This window comes from Gossypium raimondii, chromosome 5 (genome assembly GCF_025698545.1).
Source record: "Gossypium raimondii isolate GPD5lz chromosome 5, ASM2569854v1, whole genome shotgun sequence".
NCBI lineage: Eukaryota > Viridiplantae > Streptophyta > Magnoliopsida > Malvales > Malvaceae > Gossypium > Gossypium raimondii.
Genome location: NC_068569.1, coordinates 23,538,514 through 23,563,725, shown reverse-complemented (window position 1 = coordinate 23,563,725; position 25,212 = coordinate 23,538,514). Strand labels below are relative to the sequence as shown.

Genomic DNA, 25,212 nt, shown 5'->3' with positions numbered 1-25,212 from the left:
ATCTAGTTTGAGTTTTTTTCCCCTTGTTTCTATATTGTTTTGTTTTGTTTTTGAAAACCTAAATTATTGTTTTTTTTAAAGCACTAAATTATTCTTTCACTTGTCTGCAAACGGGATACTATCTCTTGCTCAGTTGATATGGTCGATTGGAGCTGTTTTACCAACAATTGCTGTTGTACTCGATTTTCTATTTATAACAAATCTGGTTTACCAAACGCCATGCATAGTTCCTAAAACAAACATACGGGCGGAACCGAGGACCGCTTGTATGAGAAGACCTAGAAACCACAATGACGACCGTCGATGGTGCGGCCATTGCCCTAACCCTGTCAACAATTCCACCCTCATCAGTTCCAGGCTTAAGCCTCTATATATGTTCCATATTTCTCTGTAAGCCTCTCACAATTTCTCATACATACAGCCTTAAAACCCAGTTATATATATTTTCTTTTCCTCTTTATTTGACCTTGGCTTCATCATGTTCGTCGAGAAAATCCCAGGAGATTATGAGAATGGTGATGTCAACAAGAACTTGGACGATGATGGTCGTTTCAAAAGAACCGGTTAGTTTACCTGAAATATGTTATATATATATATATATATATATATATATATAATATCCCGGCTTTTCATGTTTTGTGTAAATAATATAATATTGTATTATTTTGATTTGAAGGGACTTGGGTAACTGCAAGTGCTCATATTATCACTGCTGTGATCGGGTCAGGAGTGCTATCGCTTGCATGGGCGGTTGCTCAGTTGGGTTGGGTGGGTGGTCCGGCTGCTCTAGTGGTTTTCTCCTTCATCACTTACTTCACCTCTACTCTCCTTGCTGATGCCTATAGGGCTCCTGACCCTGTCAATGGACAAAGAAACTACACTTACATGGATGCTGTTAGAGCTTACTTGGGAGGAAGAAAAGTCCAGCTTTGTGGATTGGCTCAGTACATGAATCTTACTGGAATAACCATTGGTTACACTATCACTTCATCTATTAGCATGGTGTACGTATAATCATTTTCCAAACTTTGAAATTTCTCTTCTTAAACTAACCCTTTTTGATGTCTTTATTTTTATTTTTATTTATTTCCCTTGTAACCAGGGCGGTGAAAAGGTCGAATTGCTTCCACAAGCATGGGCATCATGCGAAATGCGAGACATCAAACTACCCATTCATGGTCATCTTCGGCTGCATTCAGATACTTCTGAGCCAAATCCCCAACTTCGCCAAGCTTTCATGGCTCTCAATCATAGCATCCGTCATGTCTTTCGCTTATTCTTTTATTGGCCTTGGACTCTCCATTGCCAAAGTTGCAGGTAATGCTGAATTACAAACAAAATTGATCAATATATTTGGTTTTCTGTTGTATTGAATTTCATGCAAGTAATTTGTGGTCTGAATTCGGTGTGAATAAGGTGGGGAAGACGATGTAAGGACAACCTTAACAGGAGTGGTAGTAGGGGTGGACGTGTCGGGGTCTGAAAAGGTTTGGAGGACACTCCAAGCTATAGGGGACATTGCCTTTGCCTATTCTTTCTCCAACGTCCTCATCGAGATTCAGGCAAGATTATATATTTTCCATTTTTTACGATTTTCATTTCTAAAATTCAGACATTTAACCTCCAACAATCCACGAAAAGCACTTTCCAAAGACACAAAAACATATTACTTATTTGTGCTGATACATAGGCTGCACTATTGGAGCACTTCTTTTCCTATTTCTTGCTATTATTAACAGGCATGTGTGGTTCTCTCATTTTCCAGATTCTTACATAAACCCTTTAATTTTTTTAAGTATTTTGATATATGCTAGAAATTGAGAGTTGAGACACTGCATTCGTATTGGCCCTTTAATTGATATATGGTTACCGTAGGATAGCGAGCGACAAAGATCCCTATGGACCTTTAAGGATTTTAGTGACTGATTCTTATTGGCCATTTGTAGACAAGAAGTTGAAAATACAATGAAGTAGCTCAATTCAAGAGATGAAATTTAATTTTGATTTATTTAGTTGGCGTCGATTTGGTCAAATGTGCATGTTAACACAGATTTATTTCTATGTTATCTCATTTGAGTGATTATTATTTATTTTCAGGACACAATCAAATGGAGCCCAGTAGTACCGGAGAACAAATCAATGAAGAGAGCAACCGCTATTGGAGTATCAACAACAACTATATTTTATGTACTTTGCGGCCTTGTTGGTTATGCAGCCTTCGGAAACGATGCACCCGGGAATTTCCTTACTGGCTTCGGCTTTTACGAACCCTTTTGGTTAATTGACTTTGCCAACATTTGTATTGCCATTCATCTTCTTGGTGCATATCAGGTAATTTCTCTAACCTTTTCGAGATCCGTGTCTTGCATACCATTTAGGCTCCTAAAGCCTAAGGCCCAAGGGGTTGACGGGTCTAAGTAACGTGATTGACATATACATCCAGGTTTTTGCCCAACCGTTGTTCGGGTTCGTGGAGGGCTGGTGCTCGAGGCGATGGCCGGGTAACAGGTTCATTACAAGTGAACAGGCTGTAAGAGTTCCATTCTATGGTGTGTATTACATCAACTTGTTCAGGTTGGTTTGGAGGACAACGTACGTTATTGTAACGGCATTGGTAGCCATGCTTTTTCCTTTCTTCAATAACTTCTTGGGTCTTATTGGAGCTGGCTCGTTTTGGCCATTAGTAGTCTATTTCCCAATAGAAATACACATTGCACAGACGAAAATGGCTAAGTACTCGTTCAAATGGATGTGGCTCAAAATACTGACCTGGGCCTGCTTGATTGTTTCACTCATTGCTGCTGCCGCTTCTGTTCAAGGACTGATTCAAAGTCTCCAGGCATACAAGCCCTTTCAGCTTCAAGATTAATCATTGTTGAAGATCACTGTTTTTCCGGCCGGACTGCCTGCAAAAGGTCAAAGAGTGTCGTCGGAGTTTAGTCTTCGACCGTGCTTCAAAAATTCTATATATGGAATATAATGGAAAAGGTTGTTCATTAAGAAAGAATTTAGTGGAAATTAACTAGGTAGTTTGTGTTGTCTTCTGAAACAAAATTATTGTAGGATAAAAGTTTCTGCTATTGGTGCTGCCTTGCTCTTTCTTGATAACCAAAGCATTAGAGAGGATTAAATCAATTCTCAATGAAGTGACAAATTGTGGTCACTCAATTGCTAGATTCAATGGCAGGGACAAACGTACGTCTTTCCTTTGGCCTTTACCATATAAACACTTTGAGCTTCAAAAAATGATAAATTTACTTTCAAATCCTAAAAATTAAATAAAATTATAAATTAATACAATAATAAAAATATACTTTAACCTTTCAAAAATTTTTTGATTCAAAATTGTCCCCCACAATGGAATTCTTATTTGCCCCTGTCCGTATAACATCAATAATATTTGACAAGGATTTGGTCATGAATCATGATTACTTTATTTACAGCCCCAACAATCCCAGATATGGACCCATTAACACAAGGCAGCATATATACCAGTAGAAGATTCATAGCTGAATAACTAGTATGATGGATATGTAAATCATATATCTGGTCAATGCACTTACTATCACTAAAATGATCCTTTATGCTTATCAGATAATTACTTCTATGCTCACTCGACAGTTGCTCCTATGGCCCCATAGTCTTGTATTCATCAAGATTCTCCATTATCAGACTTTGAACCATTTTTATTACAGATTTATCCACAGCAACTAAAGACTTGAAGGAGACCATAGTAGTTGTTTGGTGTTGGAACTAAGAATGTAAAATGAAGGATGTAAGCAGTTTCTTGAGCTTGAAGGCCCGATGCTTGCTGAGCAAACAATACAAAATCAAACTTGAAAGACAAAAGAAAAGTAAGATGAGAGTTTGATGATGAATCTTTTGTGAATTTTTCATTAACTTGTAAGATGGCATAATACCATTACATATACCAGACATACGCTGGTCAAGAAAAACAAAATGGTTACCTAAACATTACCTACTACCACTAAGTACATTGAAACTTGTTGAAACAAAACTTGCACACTTAGTAAAACTGATTTATCAGCTCAAACATCAACAAATTACATCAAGTACATCAACAACTTAGTTCTAATCTAACTAAGTTACAAAATATCATTTGAAAGTAGCAAAATGAACAGCAGCATGAACTTCAGCTGCAACTGCTTGGCTCGGGAAGCTTCTGTTGCTTCTTGTCTGCATGCATGCCAGCTTCAACATTTGGCAATGTTGAAAATTAGCTCCTTCAGTAATTTAAGTCGTTTGATCAGCAATTTCATTATCAGTTAGTTTTGACAATTCATCGAACAATGGTTGATTCTTATGCTCAGCTTGTCTAGTTCTTTAGGTTTAGCTTGTATCTCTTTTTTCCTTTTAATTCCCCTAACATGTTATCATAGATAATTCTTGTCCTCCTCCGTTGGCCTCATCCCACAACTAGCCACAGCCAAGAACGATGGTTCTGATACTAATATGCGGGCCAAATATCCGAGCTAAAACTTACTGATAAAAGGAAGAATGAAGAAGAGAGAAAGGAAAGGAAAAAGAGTCATGTAGCATAGAAGAAGAAAACTCAGAGAAGGTAATTTTCGTTTCTATTGGTAGTAACCACTTACACAGTTTCTCATGTTTCCCTTACCAGCTTGTACAATTACAAATTACATAACACTTCATAGAATTGAAATTAGGCATGTATCACAAACCTCAAATTTCAATGGAATTCAAACTTCTTACCCAAAACAAACAATCAAGGCCATAGATTGATAGTAAGGACAAGTAATGTGAGATTAATGCATTTTTTATATAATAATTTATATAACAGAAATTTATATATTTATGTTATTTTATATGTGGTATATATTTTTGGGGAAAGGTCTACTTATTCGGTATAGTTTTACATCTTTCTGTATTTTTTGTACGATTAATATTTTAATGATCTAATAATTGAATTTATCAATATAATTATACTTGTGTGAATTTTTGAGCGATTCAATATCTCTATCATATTGATCTAAGATACTCTATATATTAATATATATTCAACGGTTGAATATTTTTATATAAAATAAATAGTTAGAATTTTTAGTTTATATCAACTTTGACATGTATGATCTATATGAATGAAATATTAAATTCAAGAGTTAGATCATTAAAATATTAATCGTACAAAAAAAAAAAAACAAAATCAATCATGGCATAAGTAATCAAAGTGAAAAGCGACTTACAACCTTTTTTTATTGCATTTGAGGTTCCAGAAGCAATGAAGAACACCCGGCTTTTGGAGTCAAAACTATGGTGAAAAAATGTTTTTCACCCAAATACAAAAGTTAAGGTAAGTGTTTTTGGCTTTTGCATTTAGAAGTAAAAATTACCAAAATGTCTTATGTAGGGTTTTTTTACTTGAATAATATAAAAAATAAATAAATATGAAGATAAAATAACAGAAATAATATTTGCGGGAATATGCAAAACCAACAGTGAAATACAGGTGCTGCTTGACCAATCGACGACACCACTTTATTTTTTTAAATATTTTTTCGAGTGCAACCTGATCAATTGGTGGCACCAGTATTTAATACCAGAAAATACGATTTTTAACAATATACGAATAAAAAAGAAAGAAAACACGATGTTTTAAATTTTTTTCTAGTATTAAAACACGGGCTCGTGATCAACAAGGCACATCCACATCATCCATCAAGCTGGTGCCACTTGACAAATCGATGACACCAACTTAACGGATGATGCGGATGTGACCTATCAGTCACATGTCCATGTTTTAACACCCGAAAAATTTAAAACACCATTTTTTTTTTCATTTCAACTTAAAAACAATTTAAAATTGAAAACTTTTTGGGTGCCAACATTGGCGGCACCAATAAGAATTTTTTTTCCTATATTGTTTTAAAAAAACTCATATTTTTCAGTATTAAATATGGGCATTGCTGATTGATCAAGCTGCACCCCAAAAAATAAAATTTTTAAAAATAAAGTGGTGCTGTCGATTGGCCAGGCGGCACTGGTATTCCACTGTTTATTTTGCCTATTCCCGTAAATATTATTCTTGTTATCCTATTTTCGTATTTATTTATTTTTTATATTATTCAAGTAAAAACTAGACCTGATCATGGGTCGGGCCACTCAGTCCCGCCCGAAGGCCTGCTCGAAATGTGGGAGGGTTTGGGCAAAAATATAGACCCGAAAAATGGGCTTGGACAAAAAATAAGGCTCGTTTAAAAAATAGGTCAGGCCTCAGGTAAGGCATTTTTGGCCCAGGCCCGGCCCGAATTCACTAAAGGACAAAAAATTTGCTCTTTTTTTTAATGTTATTTTCTTGTTGTTTTCTCCCTATTTTGCTACCATTTTACTATTATGTTGCTACTATTTTGTTGGTATTGTTTGGATATCGTATAAAACTTATTTTATTGTTAATTTTGTTAATATTTTAAAGGCATTTGTAAATTTTGTTATTATTTTAGAGGCATTTGCTTGTTAAGTTGCATTTATTTTAGTATTATTTAAGTCTACATATTTTTTAAAATTTATTTTCAATTTATTGAGAAATAATTATTTTGGTGTTTTTAGTATTTTTGATGTATTATATATATTTAAAAATTATATAAAAAATTAATACGAACGGGCCGAGTTGGGCCCGGGTTTTATCAATTTTATCCGGGTTGGGCTTAGGCAAAATTTTAGGCACATTTTTTGGGCTGAGTCCGAGTCTAGTAAATGGGCCTAAATTTTTGCCCGACCCAAACTCGGCCTGTGTCGGCCCATGAGCAACTCTAGTAAAAACCCCTTGTTTATATTAGCTATTTAAAAATGCATATAAAAATTAGATTAATTTATATTTTATGTATTATTATATTAATTTATTTAAATATTATATACCTTAATTAATATTTAAAGATATTACAACTTTCAATTATAATTATTGATAATAATGGAAAACACTAAATATTAATAAACCATAAAAGGAGTCCATAACTGCCTTAATTTAACCCAAAACGCCCTTATACATTCCCCGCCATTCGGCCTTAGACGTCTCTTGACACATGGACCTAATTTTGTAATTTCCAAGGCACTCTCCGCGCGCTTAAATGATTTTCTCTTCCAATCCTACCAGACCAGTAGGAGTGGTGTTTTTCCGTTTGTGGAAAATTTTCTTTCCTTTGAAATCCTTTGAGAATTGTAAACGATTTTTAATTTTTGAAACTTTTCAACTTTCAAGGGAAAAGAAATCAACGGCGGCGAAAATGAACGATATGGTGGAAGCCGTTGGGGTTCCTCCTCCGACGCCATCGTTCTCCTCACCTACCAGTCCAAGGAAACGCGGCAGCGGTGGCTGCTACTGCCGCATTTGGTCTTGTTGTTCGAGGCGAATTATCTCGCGGAACAATGCGAATTTCGAACGGAGCACGGTTCCGTCGCGGTTCATGTACTATCGCTGTGGTTCTTGGTTGAATTTCTCGGACGATGATTTACAAACAGTGCGTACAGGTTTCTTGGAGCGGAAACCGATTATTGAAGCAGTGATCGACGGTGCAAAGTATATAATTGATTTTAAGAGGATGCAGCAGATCAATTACTCGACAGGAAATTGGCGGTCAGTTGCTTGGATCGATGAAGATGGCAAGTGTTTTTTCCCCAACGTGTTTTTCTGCAATGAAGACTTGTGCAAATCTGAATATGAAAACGAAAGGGATGATGATATCAGCTGCGACTGCAAAAAGAAGAATAATCGCACTCCTGAGATTGATATTGTGAGTAAAATTGATCGAACTTCTTCGGAAAGAAAGCAAGTTGATGGGTCAGAAAGTTCCTCTGACAAAGCCGTGGGAGTAAATGTGATTAGAACTGCTGAATGGCCTAATGCGAAAAGGTTGAATGAAACAGAGAGAGAGTATATGGTCGTTTATAACCTTTTCTTTGACGGAATAAGGAGGGTAGATAATGGAGCTAGGGTTACTTCGATTTATCGGTGCAATTGGGAAACGGATTTGGATAAGGCAAGGCTTGTAATTTTCCAGAAACAGATTGAGATTACTAAGGCTGAAAGAGGCACTTCAAATGTGACTTATGCATGGTATGGGGCTTCCGCCGAGGTTGTGGGGAGTGTTCTGGCTTATGGTTTTGGGTTGCCCAATAAGGTTACGCCTATTGATGTTTACGGGAATGGCGTTTATCTGTCTCCCTTAGAGTTGCCACACTTGAGGTAATTCATTGCGTTTTTCTTTTTCCAGTTAACTGCCTAGTTTTACTTTAGTGGCTCAGTATTGGCTCGGTCACCATTTAGTTCTAGATTGAAATCAACTTAGCTTCAGTAGTAATTCAAGCCAAGTTGGTACAATGCCAATTTTTGGCTTGCCTTCGAGATACAGTCTAGTTGCTAGAACCTCTGCACTGCTGTTTCAAAAAAGATGTGTACAAGTTTGAGATATATAATTATGACGAACTCTAAATAGTGGTTCTGTTTGGCTTGAAAATATGCTTTTCTTTTTTTAGCTAGTGTACATGATTTCCTTATAATCTCATGATTGTTGTTGAATACTTAAATAGAGAGGTTCATAGAGTCTCCTTTCCTTATACCAGTTGATCTTAAGGAGGAAAAAACAACTTAATCATGATCAGTTCACATTGATAATTTTAACTACTCCTTACTACATTATTGGAGACTTGTAGTCAAACTACGAGGTATTGCTTGGTTTGGCCTAAAAGCTACACGGTTTTGTCATGCTTACTTTTGGGTAATTTTAACTTTTGTACTGATTATTTTGAGCTGTTCTAATGTTGGATTAACCGTTACAGTGCAATTCTAGCTGATGCAGATGAAAATGGTGTGAGACATCTTATTCTGTGCCAAGTTATATTGGGAAATATTGAGAAAGTGGAAGCTGGATCTCAACAATATCTCTCATCAAGTGTGAATTTTGATACTGGTTCTGATGATCCTAGCAACCCAAGGTGGTATGTAGTATGGTCACATAATGCGAACATGTATATTCTTCCCGAAAGTGTAGTGAGTTTCAAAACTTTGGGTAACACGCATGGTAAACTTTTATACTCTCCTTGGTGTCTTTGGTTCTTTTTTCTCCTCTCCTTTATATGGTTTAGAAGTTAAGAGGTTGTTTTCTTGTAGGTCCAGTGAGGCCAACTTTTTCCATTCAAAAATTGTTAAGGAAGTTGAGGGACTCTCTTCCTCCTGCCAAATTCGAGGAAATAGTAACTTCATACTGTTCATATAGGGTAAGTAGGCTGCATGCTAATCAGATGAAGATTTTGCTTGTTGCTTGTAGCGGAATTTGTCTATAAAGTATGAACACTTTTTAATTTTGTTTTTTCAATTGTTTACCACAGGCTGGAGCAGGGACCAAGGGTGATTTTACTAAGAAACTACGACTGGTTGTTGGTGATGACGAGTTTCTGAAATCTGCTGTTATGGAAATTGGTTCTAACTCATTTCAAAGTGTCCAGCATTTGAATTACTGATTCATTTGCCCCTGTCATTTTATAAAAGAAAAGGATTAGGATAAGAAAGGAAATGCTTAGTCCGCACACTAACCCACAGTACATGTAGCAATTGTGGTTGACAAATTAAAGAGTTTACAGTTTACAGTTCACAGTTTCAGATTTGTTTTACCACTGAAGGTTTTACTATGGTTATAAAAATTGGAACTTGGAGAAGAAATGAGCTTCAGAGTTCTTCAGTGGTTTTTAGCTTAGAGATGATAATGTGAATGGTATAAAACATCTTATACTGTGCCGGCCCCGGGTCATACTGGGAAATATTGAACATGTGAAAGCAGGATTTCATCTCATCTGTTGTGGATTTTGACACTGTGCTGGTGATCCTAACAATCCGAAGAGATATAAAGTGTGATTGACAAACAGCCCATATTTAACCTGAGTTTTGGGTTTCAGACCTTGGTAAATGCAAAGGTAAACTCTTTTATCTAAACTATACCCTTTGTTTTCCTTTTTGTAAGTTTGTGGTCAGTATTTTCGGTGTTATCATGCAAGTAAGTATGTTTGGCCTTACCGAATTTCTTTCGAAGATTTTGAGTTCTTATTGTCTAGCCAAAGCAAGGGAAGTACATACTTTTAACGCACTTTGATTCCCTTTTTCAATTGCTGACTACAGACTGGAGAGTCGACTCGCGATGGTTTGTTGAGCAACTAAACAGAAGCAAATAAACGAAAATTGTTGAATTCATTCACAGAATAAGGTTACAAGCTCGTTTATATACAGGGAGCTACTACTAACAGACTGCTAACTAACTTTTCTAATCTCCTAACCTTATTTAACAACTAATCACTATATTTAACAACCAACATACATTCCTACACTCCCCCTCAAGTTGGAGGGTGATATATGTCTCGCACCCTCAACTTGGATAATAGATATGTTGTTGAACTCTCAGACCTTTAGTTAATATATCTGCTAGTCGTTCCTTCGTTGTGACATGCCTGGTTTGAATTAAACCACCTGTTGGAAAAAACAACCCTCGATCAGGATTTTTCTTTATGTACCTGATCACTATGAATATATAATTGTATGTACTTGATCACTTAGACTCCATGTCCTATTATAATCGTCAAGAAAATTACTACAGACAGAAGTTTATTCATCTCAAATCAAAAGACCAATAATTCATGGAAATCATTGCCTGCAATGTCATGGAAAAGATTTGTTAATGTGAAGAATAATTTGTTTAAGAATTTGTTTAAGACTGATAAATGGAAAAGATTTGTTGATGTGAAGAATAATTTGTTTAAGACTAATAAAGTATTCGAGTGGGATGATTCAGTTGCTTTAAAAGTTTTCCAAGAAACTAAATAGAGATTTGTTTATGCGAAGAATAATTTGTTTAAGACTGATAAAGCATTCGAGTAGGATGATTCAGCTGCTTTAAAAGTTTTCCAATAAACTAAACAGAGATTCTCGGAAAATTATCATGGCTTTTCTTATAAAAATAAATTACCAAGTAATTCAACTGATTTATATATCGATGATATTGATTGAGATCTTGAAATCAACCCAAAATTTTTCTCGAAAATAAAGTCAATTTCTCATGATGATGAAGAAGAGAAGAAAGAAGAAATTATCACTTGATCGGAGTACGATGGTCCTCCACCTTGTTTGCCTACCATAGTTGAATCATAGAACAAATACAACGAAAATTGGCAAAGAACTTTGTAATTAGTTTAGTAGTTGTTAATAGAATATATAATTGTATGTACCGGTGACTCAATCCTTTTCCTTGTTGGAAAAGAAATTCAAATTTCAGTTAATCCTTTTTCTTGTTGTAAAAGGAATTTCAGTAAGTATTTGTATAATAAAATTATTAAAAAATAATTATATCTGCATTAATAATATTTTTTATTGAATGGGTTTTATTAGTTAGATTTAAAATTTTAAAAGTAATGATTACGAATTATGACTTTCAAAATAATGATTACAGAATAAAGAATTATAACTTAGTAGCAACATTCACTTTGAAACTTACAACAGTAATTCAGTGAAATTGACTAAAAAAATAAAACAAGCATCAAGTTGCATCTTTTAATCCAACCAATTGCACGCATCGACACCATAGAAAATCTATAAACTACGATGCAACACCATAGAATCATATAAGAACATCTACAAACTACGTAGACGGCTTGTTCACACATTAGATTTACCCTTTCATTCTCCACATAAAGGTCCCTGATTGTTCTTGTAGCATGTTCATTCACAGAATACAAGCGGCCTGCAAAATATAAAACAGAATAGAAGAACCCTTTGACTTGGTCAATCATAGCCGGTAGCCCCTGCACTATTCAACTTCACAAAACACACTCTTAGCAATACTTCAGAGTGACAAATGAAAATATTACCATGTCCAAGATGCTCGTTACCAATTACCAAACTATAGGGAATAGGGTTGATAGGCCTGCAACCTTTTTTCAATGTGCGAACAAAGAAATCCCTTAAACATGCAGATTCTTCAAAAGGGAAAGCTACATCATAAGTTATTCTTCATTTTCAGTTGACTGTGCATTTATCTCATCAATCGACAAAAGCGATCTAAAAGAAAATGAGAAGGGAAAAGTTATGAGGTAAACATACTTGAGTGGAAAGCATGAGCCTATGCTCTATACACATGCGGGCACAGCCAAACTGGAATGTCCTAAAAAACGATCTTTAAAGGAGCATGGGAACTGTCAATTTGTCATTAGTGTTCAAATTAGAAATCGTAAAAAATAATACATGCTTAATATTATTCAATCATTTAGTAATGATCATTAATGTTTAAACTAGTCACCACCATATGTTCAACCTATTTTTGTGTAGATGAAAATTTGGTATAAAATCCCATTAAACCTTAAATTTAACTAGATATATTCAATCACGTAAACGATCTGCATTAAAATTTAGTACATTGATTATATTGAAGTTGTATTAAAATTTAAACACAAAGATACGATAAGAGTGCATTGGTTATAGATGCAAACATGAGATTCGTAGTTGTAATTAGTTTACTTCAACTACTATTACTAAACTAATTACAAAGTTCTTTTCCAATTTTCTGTATTTGTTGTTCCATTTGTGGCTCATCATACTCCTATCTAGTGACTTTAATTTGCTCTAATGGAATTGAAAGCGAATCAATTTTTTAACTTCTTTCTCTTCCTTTTCTTCATAATTGGAAATCGATTTTATTTTCGAGAATAGTTTTAGATCGATTTCAAGATTCCAATCAATATCATTGATATATAAATTAACCGCATTACTTGGTAACTTATTCTTACAATAAAAACCATGATAACCATGATAATTTTCTTTGAATCTCTATTTGGATTCTTCTTCATAATTGGAAATCGACTTTATTTTCAAGAAAAGTGTTGGGTGCATTACTTGGTAATTTGTTCTTACAATAAAAGCCATTAAAAGTTTTCCAAGAAGCCAAACAACTGAACCATCCCACTTGAATTTCCATGAATTACCATTATCATTCGGTTTGGGACAAGTAAACTTCAGTCTGTATTATCTTTCTAGACGAATATGATTGTATTTGTATAAGAAATTTATTAAAAAACAATGGAAGTAAAAAAGGAATTATCTAAAAATTAATGTTATTTTAAACTCAGTTTTTTACCCGTAATTTGATTCTGTTTGGTAGTATTTTTTGAAAATGATAATTTATAAAAAATTTATTACATTAGCAAACTGAACTAATTAATAACATTTTAATTTGACATAATTAAAACTTTTTCGTAATGAACTTAAATAAATATAAATACAAATTATGGTGTCAAAAGAAAGATTCCAATAAAGAAGGATTCCAATTGAAGAACATAATGTATCTGCTGTCTAAATACGAAGAACATAATGAATTTGTTGTCTAAATATGCTATTTAAATAAGATATTTGATTTTTTTAAGGTTCAGGGTACAAAAGGGCATTGGCACTTAACTAATATTTGTTGACAGGAAAATTGCAACAGCAATTCAGAGAAATTGACTTGAATGTAAGCTCAAAACTCTCCAAATATCATCATTCTTTCAGATATCATGTCATTGGCTTGTTTTATCCTTTCCCTAGTTGCATCTTTTAATCCAACAATTAGCACGTATTGAGCCCATAGAATTATATAGCTGTACAGTCACTATTTTGCCCGGGCCCGGCCACAAATAATAAAACCTAAAATAACAAAAAAGTCCAAATTACAAACAAACCCAAGCGGCCCAAATCCAAAACTCTAAACGGCTTAATGGGGCCCAAAATTAAACAGCATCAGGGAACCTTAAGGTTCTCTCCTTTCTTCGCGCCGCAGCTTGCTGCCCATATGCCTCCAGCGTACTCGTCGCCCGAAGTCTGCCACCGCCAGCCAGCCTTGCACCAAAACGGCAAGCCACTCCTCTGCCTTCGCCAAAGACCTGCAAACAAGCACAAAAGAAGAAACAAGCACCACAAAAGAGCAGAGACAGTAAAAATAAATGTATTTTCTTTCGGTTATATAAGCCCAAAAGCAAACAATGTAAGGGGGGGGATATTGTATGAAAAGATTGGAAATAAAAAAGAAAGAAACTTTGAAGGTGATTTTACTTCTATTTTGGTTTCAAATTGGGCCGATTCTACTTTTTTTTTTTTTATTTTATACGAAAATAACAAGAAAAAGAAAGAAAAAGAGGAACTTACTAGGATCGTTTCGCGTCTGTGTCGTCGGAGGCTTCTTCTCCGGCGATAGAATCGGTTGTTGAAAGGCTGGTGATCCTCTCCCTTTTGTTTTCTTTTTGGTGTTTCAAGACCGGATCCGTATTTAGGAGGCCGGGATCTAAAAATAGGGTAAAAAAGGAAAACTTTTTGACTCTCCGCTGCCGTGCGCGGTGGCATTGGCGCCGGCGATTGGTGGCCGGGCCGATGGCCACTGGTTGAACCCTGGGCCGGAGAGGGGGAGGGCCTTGAGAGAACTTCTGCAGTTTTTTTAGTAAGGGGGAAAGAAATAAAAAAAAAATAGGGCTTAAATAGCCCCATAAAACGGCGCCATTTTGCTACTAGGGTTCAGGTGCCAAAACGACGCCGTTTCGGGCCTGACTCGCGCGTCGACCCGATCCAACTAAGGGTGTTCATTCGGTTAACCGACCGGTTAACCTACCCGAAATAACATTAACCGAATTAACCGACCTTTCAAAATTTTTAACCGTTAACCGAACCGAAATTTTTTCGGTTAATTTTGTCGGTTAACCGAATTAACCGAAAATTATATATTTTTTATTTTTGGTTAAAAATTAACCGAATTACCCGAATTAACTGGATTACCCGAATTACCTGAATTAACCGAATTGAATTACTACATAATTAAATTATTTTTAGACTTTTAGACTTTAGTTTTAGTTTTAGTTTTAGAATTTTATTTTTATTTATTAAATTATTTGTAATTTTTATGATTGGGTTGGGTTGGGTTGGGTAATTGGGTTGGGTAATTGGGTTGGGTTGAATACTTGGGTTTGGATTGAGTTTAGGTGAATAGTGGGCCTATTTATATATTATAATTTTATTTATTAATTTTTTCGGTTAAACAGAAAAAGTTCGGTTAACCGACTGGTTTCGAACCGAATTAACCGTTAACCTAAAAATTAAAAAATAATTAACCGACCCCCGACCGAAAATATTCGGTTAACCGACCGATTAACCAAATTCGGTCGGTTAACCAAATTTTTTTAGTTTTACCCGAATTTTGCACACCCCTAGATCCAACCCAGGGGATCCGTGTGTTTTTATTAATGGTCTATTTCGTAAATAGTCCTTCCGATTTTAAATAGTTCTGCAATCAAGTTCCTTTTAGTTTTTAATTTTGCCCCAAAATTTTGTTCTGATTTCATTTGAGTCCCACATAAAGTGCTGCGTTTTGGAGGGCAGGGATATTTTTCCTTTTAGTCCCTCCTTGTTATTCGCGTACAGGATTCAGTCCCTTTCTTTCTATTTATTTGCGATTTGACCCCGAATTTTATTTTTAATTCAATTTAGCCCTTTGTTTGTATTTTGATTATTTTATTATTAAAAATAATAAATTATTATTATTAATTTTATTGTTATTATCATCAAATTTTAAATATTGTTATTAATTTTATTGTTATTATCATGATTTTTATTTTTATTTTTATTTTTACTTCAAATGTTGCTATATATATATATATATATATATATACATATATACATGTTTAATATTTACATACATGTACACACTTACATTTTTATATATATATTATAATTTATATACATGTATGTATTTATATGCATATTTTAAATTTATATATGTACATACTTACATGTATCCTTTATTTTCATAAATATATATACACATATTTATACATATTCTTTATATTTTAAAATATACCCCTCTTTTACATATATAGTTTTATATTTTATAATTCGTACATACATACATACATATTTTTCATATATTTTACAATTCACATACATATATATCCACATATATTTTTATACTTCATAATTTTAATACACACATATATATACTTTATATTTTTATAATTTTGTTCATCTCTTTTATTTATTTATGTCTTTATTATTATTTTTAAAAGAATATTTCAATCTAATTTATTCACATATTTGTTATTATGCATGTTATTAATTTGTCCTTTTATCCATTCATTTTTATTGTTGTTGCTCGTATTATTTTTTACTATCGCATTCAATATTGCTTTGTACGCATATTAACATCGTGTTTCATTTCTACTGTTTCATGTTAGATTAATTTATTTCAATGCATAAATTACGATTTTTGAATAAGATAAATCTCGTGTTTAGATTTGAGAAGGTCGTACCCTAACTTACTTGGTCTCGATTTTCACAATAAATCTAAATACACGAATCATTTCAAACTCAAGTTTTAAACGATCTCGGGAATTAAGAGGAGATCGTGTCCTAACTTACTGGGCATGATCCTTTTTTTTTCTCAAGTTTTAAACGATCTCGAGAATTAAGAAAAGATTGTGTCCTAACTTTCTGGGCATGATCCCTTTTCTAAACCCGAGATAATTAAATATATTTTTAAATAAGTAAATTTTTGGCATTCATTCGCGTATCGGGAATTCAAGACATTGTGTCCTAACTTACTTGATATAATTCTCTTTCTCGAATAACGTGAAATATGCACTTTTTCCAAAAATTTTCAACATTTCAATAAAGGATCGTATTTTAAATCTCTTCAAAGTTTTCAATTTTCGACACTAAGACATTAAGTAATCAACTAGTTACCAATTTTGGGCGTATCGATGGTGCTAATCCTTCCTCGTGCGTAATTGACTCCCGAACCCGTTTTTCTGAATTTCGTGGACCAAAATCGTTGTTTTAATAAAATCAAATCGTTTATTAAAAAAACAACCACTTTTCGAGGTGAGCCGATCACACCTCATCAAAAAGGATTGGTGACGACTTCCATATTCGTTTTCATTTTTCAAAAGTCCAAATCGACCCCGTTTTCACAAAAAAATGGTGTCAAAGGAAAATCTACAAAGTACGTAGAGGGCATTTTAAGTTGCTGACATATTAGATTTATCCTTTCGTTCTCCACATAAAGGTTTTTAATTATTCCCGCGGCATGTTCATTCACAGGAAACAAGCAGCCTACGAAATATGCAGCAGATCAAATGATATCATTTGATACTATCATTGTACAAAGAAACTCACTGGAAAATGTCGTTAAACAACAACATTCCAATCAGCTGGTGAATGAATGCTATGATAGTCTCCTGGCTTCAACTATATTACACAGTACAATCCCTTTCTCCCGTGCTTCTTCAACCTACTACCAATAATACTTGTATATCAATAATAGCCAGAAACTAGAATTGCCCTAACATATAAGAATTAATAGCATGCAATGCACCAAATAGTTGATATAATAAGCAAATTTACACCTTCTTGTCATCGTAGAGCCATCGAGCATGAAGAACACCAAGCATGAGTAAAGTAGCTACTATGACACTTGGCACCAGAAAAGCGTTACCTATAGAAACCAAAGCAAGTAAAACAAAATTAACTTACACATATGGTAATGATCATTAGTGTTCAAATTAGAAATTGTAAAAATCAATATATATTGGTTTGAAGGTCTATGACAACAAGGACTTTTATTTAAATTCCCTGAGAACTCGAGATTATTTGTATCTATAAATGCCTTTCTTAGTCAATTTCACTGAATTGTTGTTGCAATTATCATTTTATCAGGTTGAAGGTCTATGACAGAAACGACTTTTATAATTTATGTTTATCTAATTAAATATTTAATTTAAAGGAAGTCAAAGTAAGAGATTCTCAAAAAATTATCATGACTTTCTTTGCAAGAAATAATCTTGAAATCGCCTGAAAACTTTTCTCAAAAATTATAAAGGCATCGGAGAAAGTATGATAAGCCTACACCTAGCCTACCTCCCATAATTAGATCATAGAAAACCAAATACAAATAAAATTGGTAAAGAACTATGGTTTATCATTTTTCAGTTTATAGAAACTAATCCTTAAGAACCATTATGCCTTTTAATGCATGTTAATCATAATTTGTTCACATCTAGAACCAATGAACCACGATGCCTTTTAATGCACGTTAATCATATTTTGTTCGTATCTCTAACTAATGCATTCTTATCATATCAATGTATATAGATATAATTTAACTTTTTTATTTTATAATATATCGTTCTTTTTTTAAAAAAGTAAAAGCAGTCGAATTTTAAGGTTTAATAGGATTTTCTACTAATTTCTCATTTAAAATAAAAAAAACAAAACCATACCGGTATAATGCATCGAAAATACTAGTTTAAGGAATTTTCACATCTGCACAAGAATATAATGTGACTTCTATTAATTCATCATACTCATACGATGTCAACTTCTGATTCTGTTCCTCCTCCCCCCAACTTTGTATCATGAATCAACTTTAGAGCATATTTTCGTTGATTCAACACAATACCAGCCTCAGATTGTGCAACCTCAATACCAGGAAATACTTGAGATGCCCAAATCCTTCCTTTTGAAATTGTGATGCAAAATTCTTTTAAGTTTAGCTACAAAGTCTCTACCATTTTTGGTTATCAGCATGACAACTAATTTATCTTTCTCTTAGTAAACAAAGAGTAATCATGTTTAGTTTGAACATAACTATAGCAAATAAGAGCTTCAGAAAGCTCTATATTTCGTTGTCGAGAGGCCTGCTTCCAATCATATAAGGATTTGAGCAATCAATACATCCGTTCCTCCCCCTGATTGTGAAAATCCTCGGGAAGAGTCATGGTGATAAGTGTCTAATTGAACCCTTTGAGACATAAATCTCAAAAAATTAAATTAATGGCTCGAATTAACTCTCCAATAAATAATCCTTGGCAAATTGAAGGATGAAGAATAGAAGAAAAAGAAAATAAGATGGATGATAGAAAGATTGTCCCCTTTGAAGAGCAAAGCTTTAATGAAAACAACCAATAGTGATGAAAAGTCTATGTCCTATGAAACCTTTTGAAAACTGATCTTCAACAAGCTCTACATATAACTCTAACCAATCCCCTGAGGTCGAACCCTAGTAAATTGAAGGGTGAAGAGTTCTCCCACGATTTCAAAACCAAGAAGAAAACCTACTTCTAAAATATATAACTCAAAAGTTGAAATTTAATAATTAAGGTATATCTATAATAAATAATTAAGAGGCCTTTATATAGGCTAGTTAATTACATTAAAATAAAACTCTAATTAATCGAAATATGAAGTAGTTTTAGCAAAACTAAATTTTCTTATTGACTAAGAAACATAATATATACAATAATATTGGGCTCATATATAAAAAAAATTATGCCTAAAAATCAAATTTAATATGATTTAAACTTGAATTAAAGCCCGAAACTTGTAATTTACTGTAATAATTCCGTCCAAAAATTTTACTCGCGCAGTATTCACAAAAATGGTCATAACTTAAGTTATTGAATTCAAAATCAAGTGATTCAAAATACGTTTGGAAGCTAAGAGATAACTCTTCAAACGTTATGCAAACATCTTAGCCCACAACTGCCTAGATCTCATCTAAAAATTTATTTCAGGTTAACTAATCTTTTGAGCTTGAAAATTGACAAGTTGACTAAATTTCAGACTATCCATGCATGTATCACATGTACACTTCCTCATGCAATTCACCCTATAGAAAGGCACTATAGGCATTCATCAGAAACAAGGGCCAGCCAAAGCGAGCAACAGGAGCAAGAACAAGATGAACAAACTTCCTTAGAAACATGTGGGGACGGGATAGGAGAAGATGATGAAGGAATAGTAGAAGAATGTGACAATTGAATAAGTGGGTCAGTGGTAAACTAGAAGCCAAAGGAAGGGGAGTCAGAGTCTATTAAGAAAACTGAATATCGACTGAATTATTAATCAAAAGAACACGCCTTTACATAATATATCCTACACTATTTATAATACAAAAGTTAACAACCCTTAACTACTAACTAACATAACTTCTAACTCCTAACCGTTAACAACTGCTAACTGCCACAGCAGTTATATACTATAATATTCCACCACCTCTTCAGCTCCTGCTAATCAACACCTCGTAAGCACATTCTTTTTGAACCGAGCTTAAGACCTGAACGAAACTTAGTAAACAGTGGTGCTGACAGCGGTTTAGTGAACACATCTGCAACTTGCTCGTGTGCTGGTATGTGACCTACAGTAAAATGTCCAGCAGCGACTTTTTCCAGTACAAAGAAGAGATCCAACTCAACGTGTTTAAACTTAGAATGTAGGACTGGGTTTGCAGAAACCGCAACTGCTCCTGAGCTATCACACCACACAGAAGGTTTTCGCAGAGAAGACATATGCAGTTCCTTCAACAAGGACACTAGCAAGACCACTTCAGCAACAGTATGAGCCAAGCCCCTATACTCTGCCTTTGCTGTGGATCGGGAGACAACCGACTGTTTCTTTGATCTCATGCAACAGGGTTACCACCAAGGAAAATACAAAACCCCGTAGTTGATCGACGATCATCAATATCAGTACCCCAATTCGCATCGGAGTATCCAACCACAGCCAACGAAGCCTTCTTTGTGAAGTGAAGTCCATAATCAATAGTGCCTTGAAGGTAGCGAAGGATCCGTTTAGCAGCTTTAAAATGTTGATCAAGAGGGCTATGCATAAATTGACATACCTTGTTAACAGCAAACGTAATATCCGGCCTGGTGATGACCACGTATTGAAGAGCACCAACAATGCTACGACACTCAGCCTCATTTTCAATCATACAACCATCATTTTGAGACAATTTTGAGAAATCAACCATAGGAGTAGGAGAGCTATTCACGTTATCCGTACTAGCCTTCTTTAGCAAATCACGAATATACTTGGTTTGATTCAAAAACAGACCTTCAACAGTGGGTGTCACCTCAATACCAAGAAAATAACCAAGAGGTCCCAAGTCCTTCAAAGTAAATTGAGTGTCCAAGGAAGAAACAAACTTGTCAATACTTTGTTGATTATTGCCAGTGATGATGATATCGTCGACATAGACTAGAACGTATAAGATCACTCCACCATTCTTCTTGACAAAAAGGGATGCATCGGATTTGGTACACACAAACTGTGAACCAAGTAAGAACTCACGTAGTTTGGAGAACCAAGCCCCGAGGCGCCTGCTTAAGGTCGTACAAGGCTTTCTTTAGCCTGCAAACAAGCGGACCTGTGTGGCTGTGTTGCTCAAACCCAGGTGGCTGTGTTATATAAATTTCTTCCGACAATTCACCATTGAGGAAGGCGTTGTTAATATCCACTTGTCGAAGCTGCCATCCAAGTTTCATAGCTAAGGATAAAACAACGCGAATAGTCGTTGGCTTGACAACCGGGCTAAACGTGTCTTGAAAGTCGATACCTGCCTCCTGTAGATAGCCCTTCACCATTAAACGCCCTTTGTACCGAGCAATAGTGCCATCAGATTTCCTTTTAAGTTTAAAAAGCCACTTGCAACCTACAGCTTTCCGATCAACCGGTAGTGGAACCAAGTCCCACGTGTGATTTTTCACTAAAGCGTCATACTCCTGTTGCGCTGCAAGAGTCCACTCTTTGCTCGTGAAGGCTTGCTCAATTGTCACAGGCTCAACTGTTGCAAGTTCAGCAGTCAAAGCCTTGGGCTTGAAAATCCCATTTTTGGACCTCGTTTGCATGGGATGAAGATTGAGCCGTGGTTGCATGGGAGACGAGTGAACAGGTGAAACTGGAACACGTGAACCTGGCAGACAACTAGGAGGACTCGTCGAAGAATTGGAGGCTGTAGAATTTTGACATGCAGACATGAATGAAGCATTGTTAGAAATCAGATGCACAGGAGAGCAGCTTACGTGTGACCCCCTGTGTGGAGTGACGGATTGAGGTACAGAAGGCTCTGGAGTTGGCACAGCTGTAACCGAGTTTGACAAGTTGATAGACCCTAAGCGAGATCTCATGATAGGAACGACAGACTACTGATGATGAAACTTAGGAAGATCACGAGTGGACTGAGAATTATTTCCAACCGTAGAACCAACCCCAAAAGGGAAACAACCCTCATCAAACACGACATGTCTGGACACAAATATTCTATTATTTTCAGCAAGACACTTGTACCCCTTGTGAAGCATACTGTAGCCAAGAAAGACACACGGCTGAGATCTAAATTGTAATTTGTGAGCCTGAAACGGTCTAAGATACGGATAGCATCTACAACCAAAAACCTTTAGATGCTGATAATTAGGAATAGTGTGATGAAGCACCTCATGAGGAGACTTGCCATGGAGCACCGGTGTTGGAAGTCTATTAATGAGATAGACCGCACTTGTGAAAGCATGAGTTTAGAAGCTTATAGGTAGACTTGCTTGAGCCAAAAAAGTCAAGCCAGTATCAACCACATGACGATGTTTTCTTTCGACCAACCCATTCTGTTTGGAAGTGTGAGGACAAGAAAGGTAATGTTTTATCCCAAGTGAGGTTAGTAACTGTCGAAATGGACGATACTCTCCGCCCCAATCTGTTTGGAGAGCTCGTATCTTGCACCCAAACTGCACTTCAACAAGTTTCTGAAATTGGATAAACTTGTTCACAGCTTCAGACTTACTTTTAATCAAATATAACCACGTATGTCGTGAGAAGGCATCCACAAACGAAATGTAATAGAGACATCCATCAGAAACCATAGGAGCAGATCCCCAGAGATCCGAAACTATCAACTCAAAATGGGCAGAATAAACAGTGTTTGAAGGTAAAAATGGAAGTTTATGTAATTTTCCAAGTTGACAAGTTGAGCAAATAGCACTCGATTTACAATTCTTTAAAGCTATATTACACTTTTGAAGAACTGTAGTAACAGTCTTATGACACGGATGCCCAAGATGTCGGTGCCAGAGTTTAAAATTAGAGTCACTAGCAGAGGACACTCCTGATTGTGTTGTATGAACTGCAGCCGAGCCAACAGACGAGGTGAAATTCTCCAAAGTAGTAGAGTGTTGAGAGAGCTGAGAGAGAGAGAACTGGTACATTCCATTACGCATGCGCCCCACCAGTAATGTGGTCCCCGTCTTGATGTCCTTCACAAAATAATGAAGTGGATGAAATTCAAAATAAACACAGTTGTCATTAGCAAACTGTGCAACAGACATTAGATTCTTGCATATACGAGGAACATGAAGCACATTCTTCAAATGAAACACCCTGTTGGAATGAACAAACGACGAGGAACCAACATTGTCAACTGGTACAGACATACCATTCCCCATAAACAGTTTATATTTACCTGTATACGGAGTCACCTCTTGTAGACTTTGCAAGTCATTTGTCACATGGTTAGTGGCACCGGAATCAGGAAACCAAACAGTGGAAGTGAGGTTACTAGATGACACCGGACCAAACGAAGAGGCCATATTAGCCTGTAAACCAGCAGTTTCTAAGGACCCCTTATGAGTGCAACATGAAGAAGAAGAACACAATTGATGAGGAGGCTCCTGGAACTGATGACACTGAGCTTGCATAGGCTGTTGAGACACACCCTCAAAAGATTCATCAAATCTATAGTAACATTTATGAACAGTATGTCCAATACGCCCACAAAGTTGACATTGAGGTTTGGCATGCATGAACTTGCGTCCACGACCTCTGCCTCTGAAGTCCCTGGAGCCACCACCTCTAAAAGACGAGCGAGACCCTTGACCAAACTGTTTAGCCTGCCTCGTGTCAGATTCAGAACGTTGAACCACATTTGCTTCCAAAGACACATCCGAAATAACATCTTGTTGCCGCGTCTCACAATCAGTCAACAACTCCGTAACATAATCAAGAGATACATTCATCGTTGATGCAACAATGTGAATTGATTCGTACTCCACAGGTAAACCAGCAAGAATGATACTAATCTGTTCTTGTTCAGAAATGTTATTACCAGCAGCAATCAGAGTATCACACTGGCCTTGAATCTTGGTAAGATAATCTTTAATAGACAACTGACCTTTCTTTTGAGAATACAACGCATGTCTGAGAGTTAACATCGTTAAAGAAGATTTCGCAGCAAATCTTTTGAAAACCTTACTCCACACATCAAAGCTAGTCCCTGCTCCAGTAAGATGAACCAGTATACTATCGGAAATAGTGGTCAACAACCAAGAAGCCAAAAGCTTATCTTGTTGGGTATGAAAAACAAAGTCAGGATTAGGAACAGGAGACCCATCACTAGCAAGAATAGACTGAGGAGGCACCTGGACGGTTCCAAGAACAAAACCATGCAAACCATAGCCTTCAAGGATTAACAAGATTTGTTGTTTCCATAAGAGAAAATTACTAGCAGTAAGCTTCACCGTATCATGCTTGGGAAACTGATGAAGTTTGCGCAAAGAAGCGTGTCCAAGATCTGGAGAAGAAGTTACCAGAATCAAGCGTGGCAGTATGAATGAATCGACGATCACCATCGAATCGCATCCATCGCCATAACCAAAGCAAAAAAAAATTTTATGGCTGTGATACCATATTAAGAAAACTGAATATCGACTGAATTATTAATCAAAAGAACACTCCTTTACATCATATATCCTACACTATTTATAATACAAAAGTTAACAACCCTTAACCACTAACTAACATAACTTCTAACTCCTAACCGTTACCAACTGCTAACTGCCACAGCAGTTATATACTCTAATAGAGTCAAACGTCTAGGAAGAAGAAATTGGAAATAAGGTGGAGTAGGAGTTTGACACTAAAAGGATGAGTTGGTGGCAGGATTAAACAAAAGATAACCTTTTTGAACAGTAAAATAACCCATAAAAATAGAAGGTATAGATAGCAGTTGAAATTTATCTGAAGAATGAGGGACCTTAGCATAGTAAAGACAATCAAAGACTCGTAAATGGGAAAAATCAGGCGTTTTATTATATAACATTTCAAATGGAGTCTTTCAATCAGAAATTGAGATAGATAAATGGTTGATAATGTAGCATTAGATTGAAATTGAGAGCTCGAGCAATTCTCGAGAAGTGATTATGTTCGAACGTATAAATACAAAAATTTTGATGAATAATACCCAAAGAAGAAAATAAAGAACTACTTTGACCTACTTTTATAACAATAGGAAATTAAGTGCTAACCAAGGTGATAAATTGTTTTAAAGCAACAATAACATCACTTTTAAGTTTAAGAAGATAAGT

General features: G+C 35.4%; 2 protein-coding genes across 3 annotated transcripts; both read left to right on the top strand.

Moving 5' to 3' along the window:
- The first annotated feature begins 478 nt into the window (after positions 1-478).
- Positions 479-2,869, top strand: LOC105767658 (amino acid permease 6). The gene is made up of 6 exons (XM_012587228.2): positions 479-563; positions 677-1,004; positions 1,103-1,317; positions 1,417-1,562; positions 2,098-2,331; positions 2,444-2,869. Exons 1-6 carry the CDS (start codon positions 479-481, stop codon positions 2,867-2,869), a joined length of 1,434 nt encoding a protein of 477 aa, XP_012442682.1.
- Positions 2,870-7,138: 4,269 nt separating this feature from the next.
- Positions 7,139-10,663, top strand: LOC105771075 (probable inactive poly [ADP-ribose] polymerase SRO3). 2 transcript variants are annotated; one of them, XR_008195967.1, is made up of 5 exons: positions 7,139-8,218; positions 8,812-9,053; positions 9,143-9,249; positions 9,361-9,942; positions 10,145-10,663. XR_008195967.1 is itself a non-coding variant. In XM_052630859.1 (4 exons), the coding sequence occupies exons 1-4, from the start codon at positions 7,260-7,262 to the stop codon at positions 9,490-9,492; spliced, it is 1,440 nt and encodes a 479-aa protein (XP_052486819.1). In that variant the 5' UTR covers positions 7,139-7,259; the 3' UTR covers positions 9,493-10,663. The 2 variants fall into 2 exon arrangements, 1 of the variants encoding a protein (XP_052486819.1); XM_052630859.1 differs by having other exon boundaries at positions 9,361-10,663.
- Positions 10,664-25,212: the final 14,549 nt, after the last annotated feature.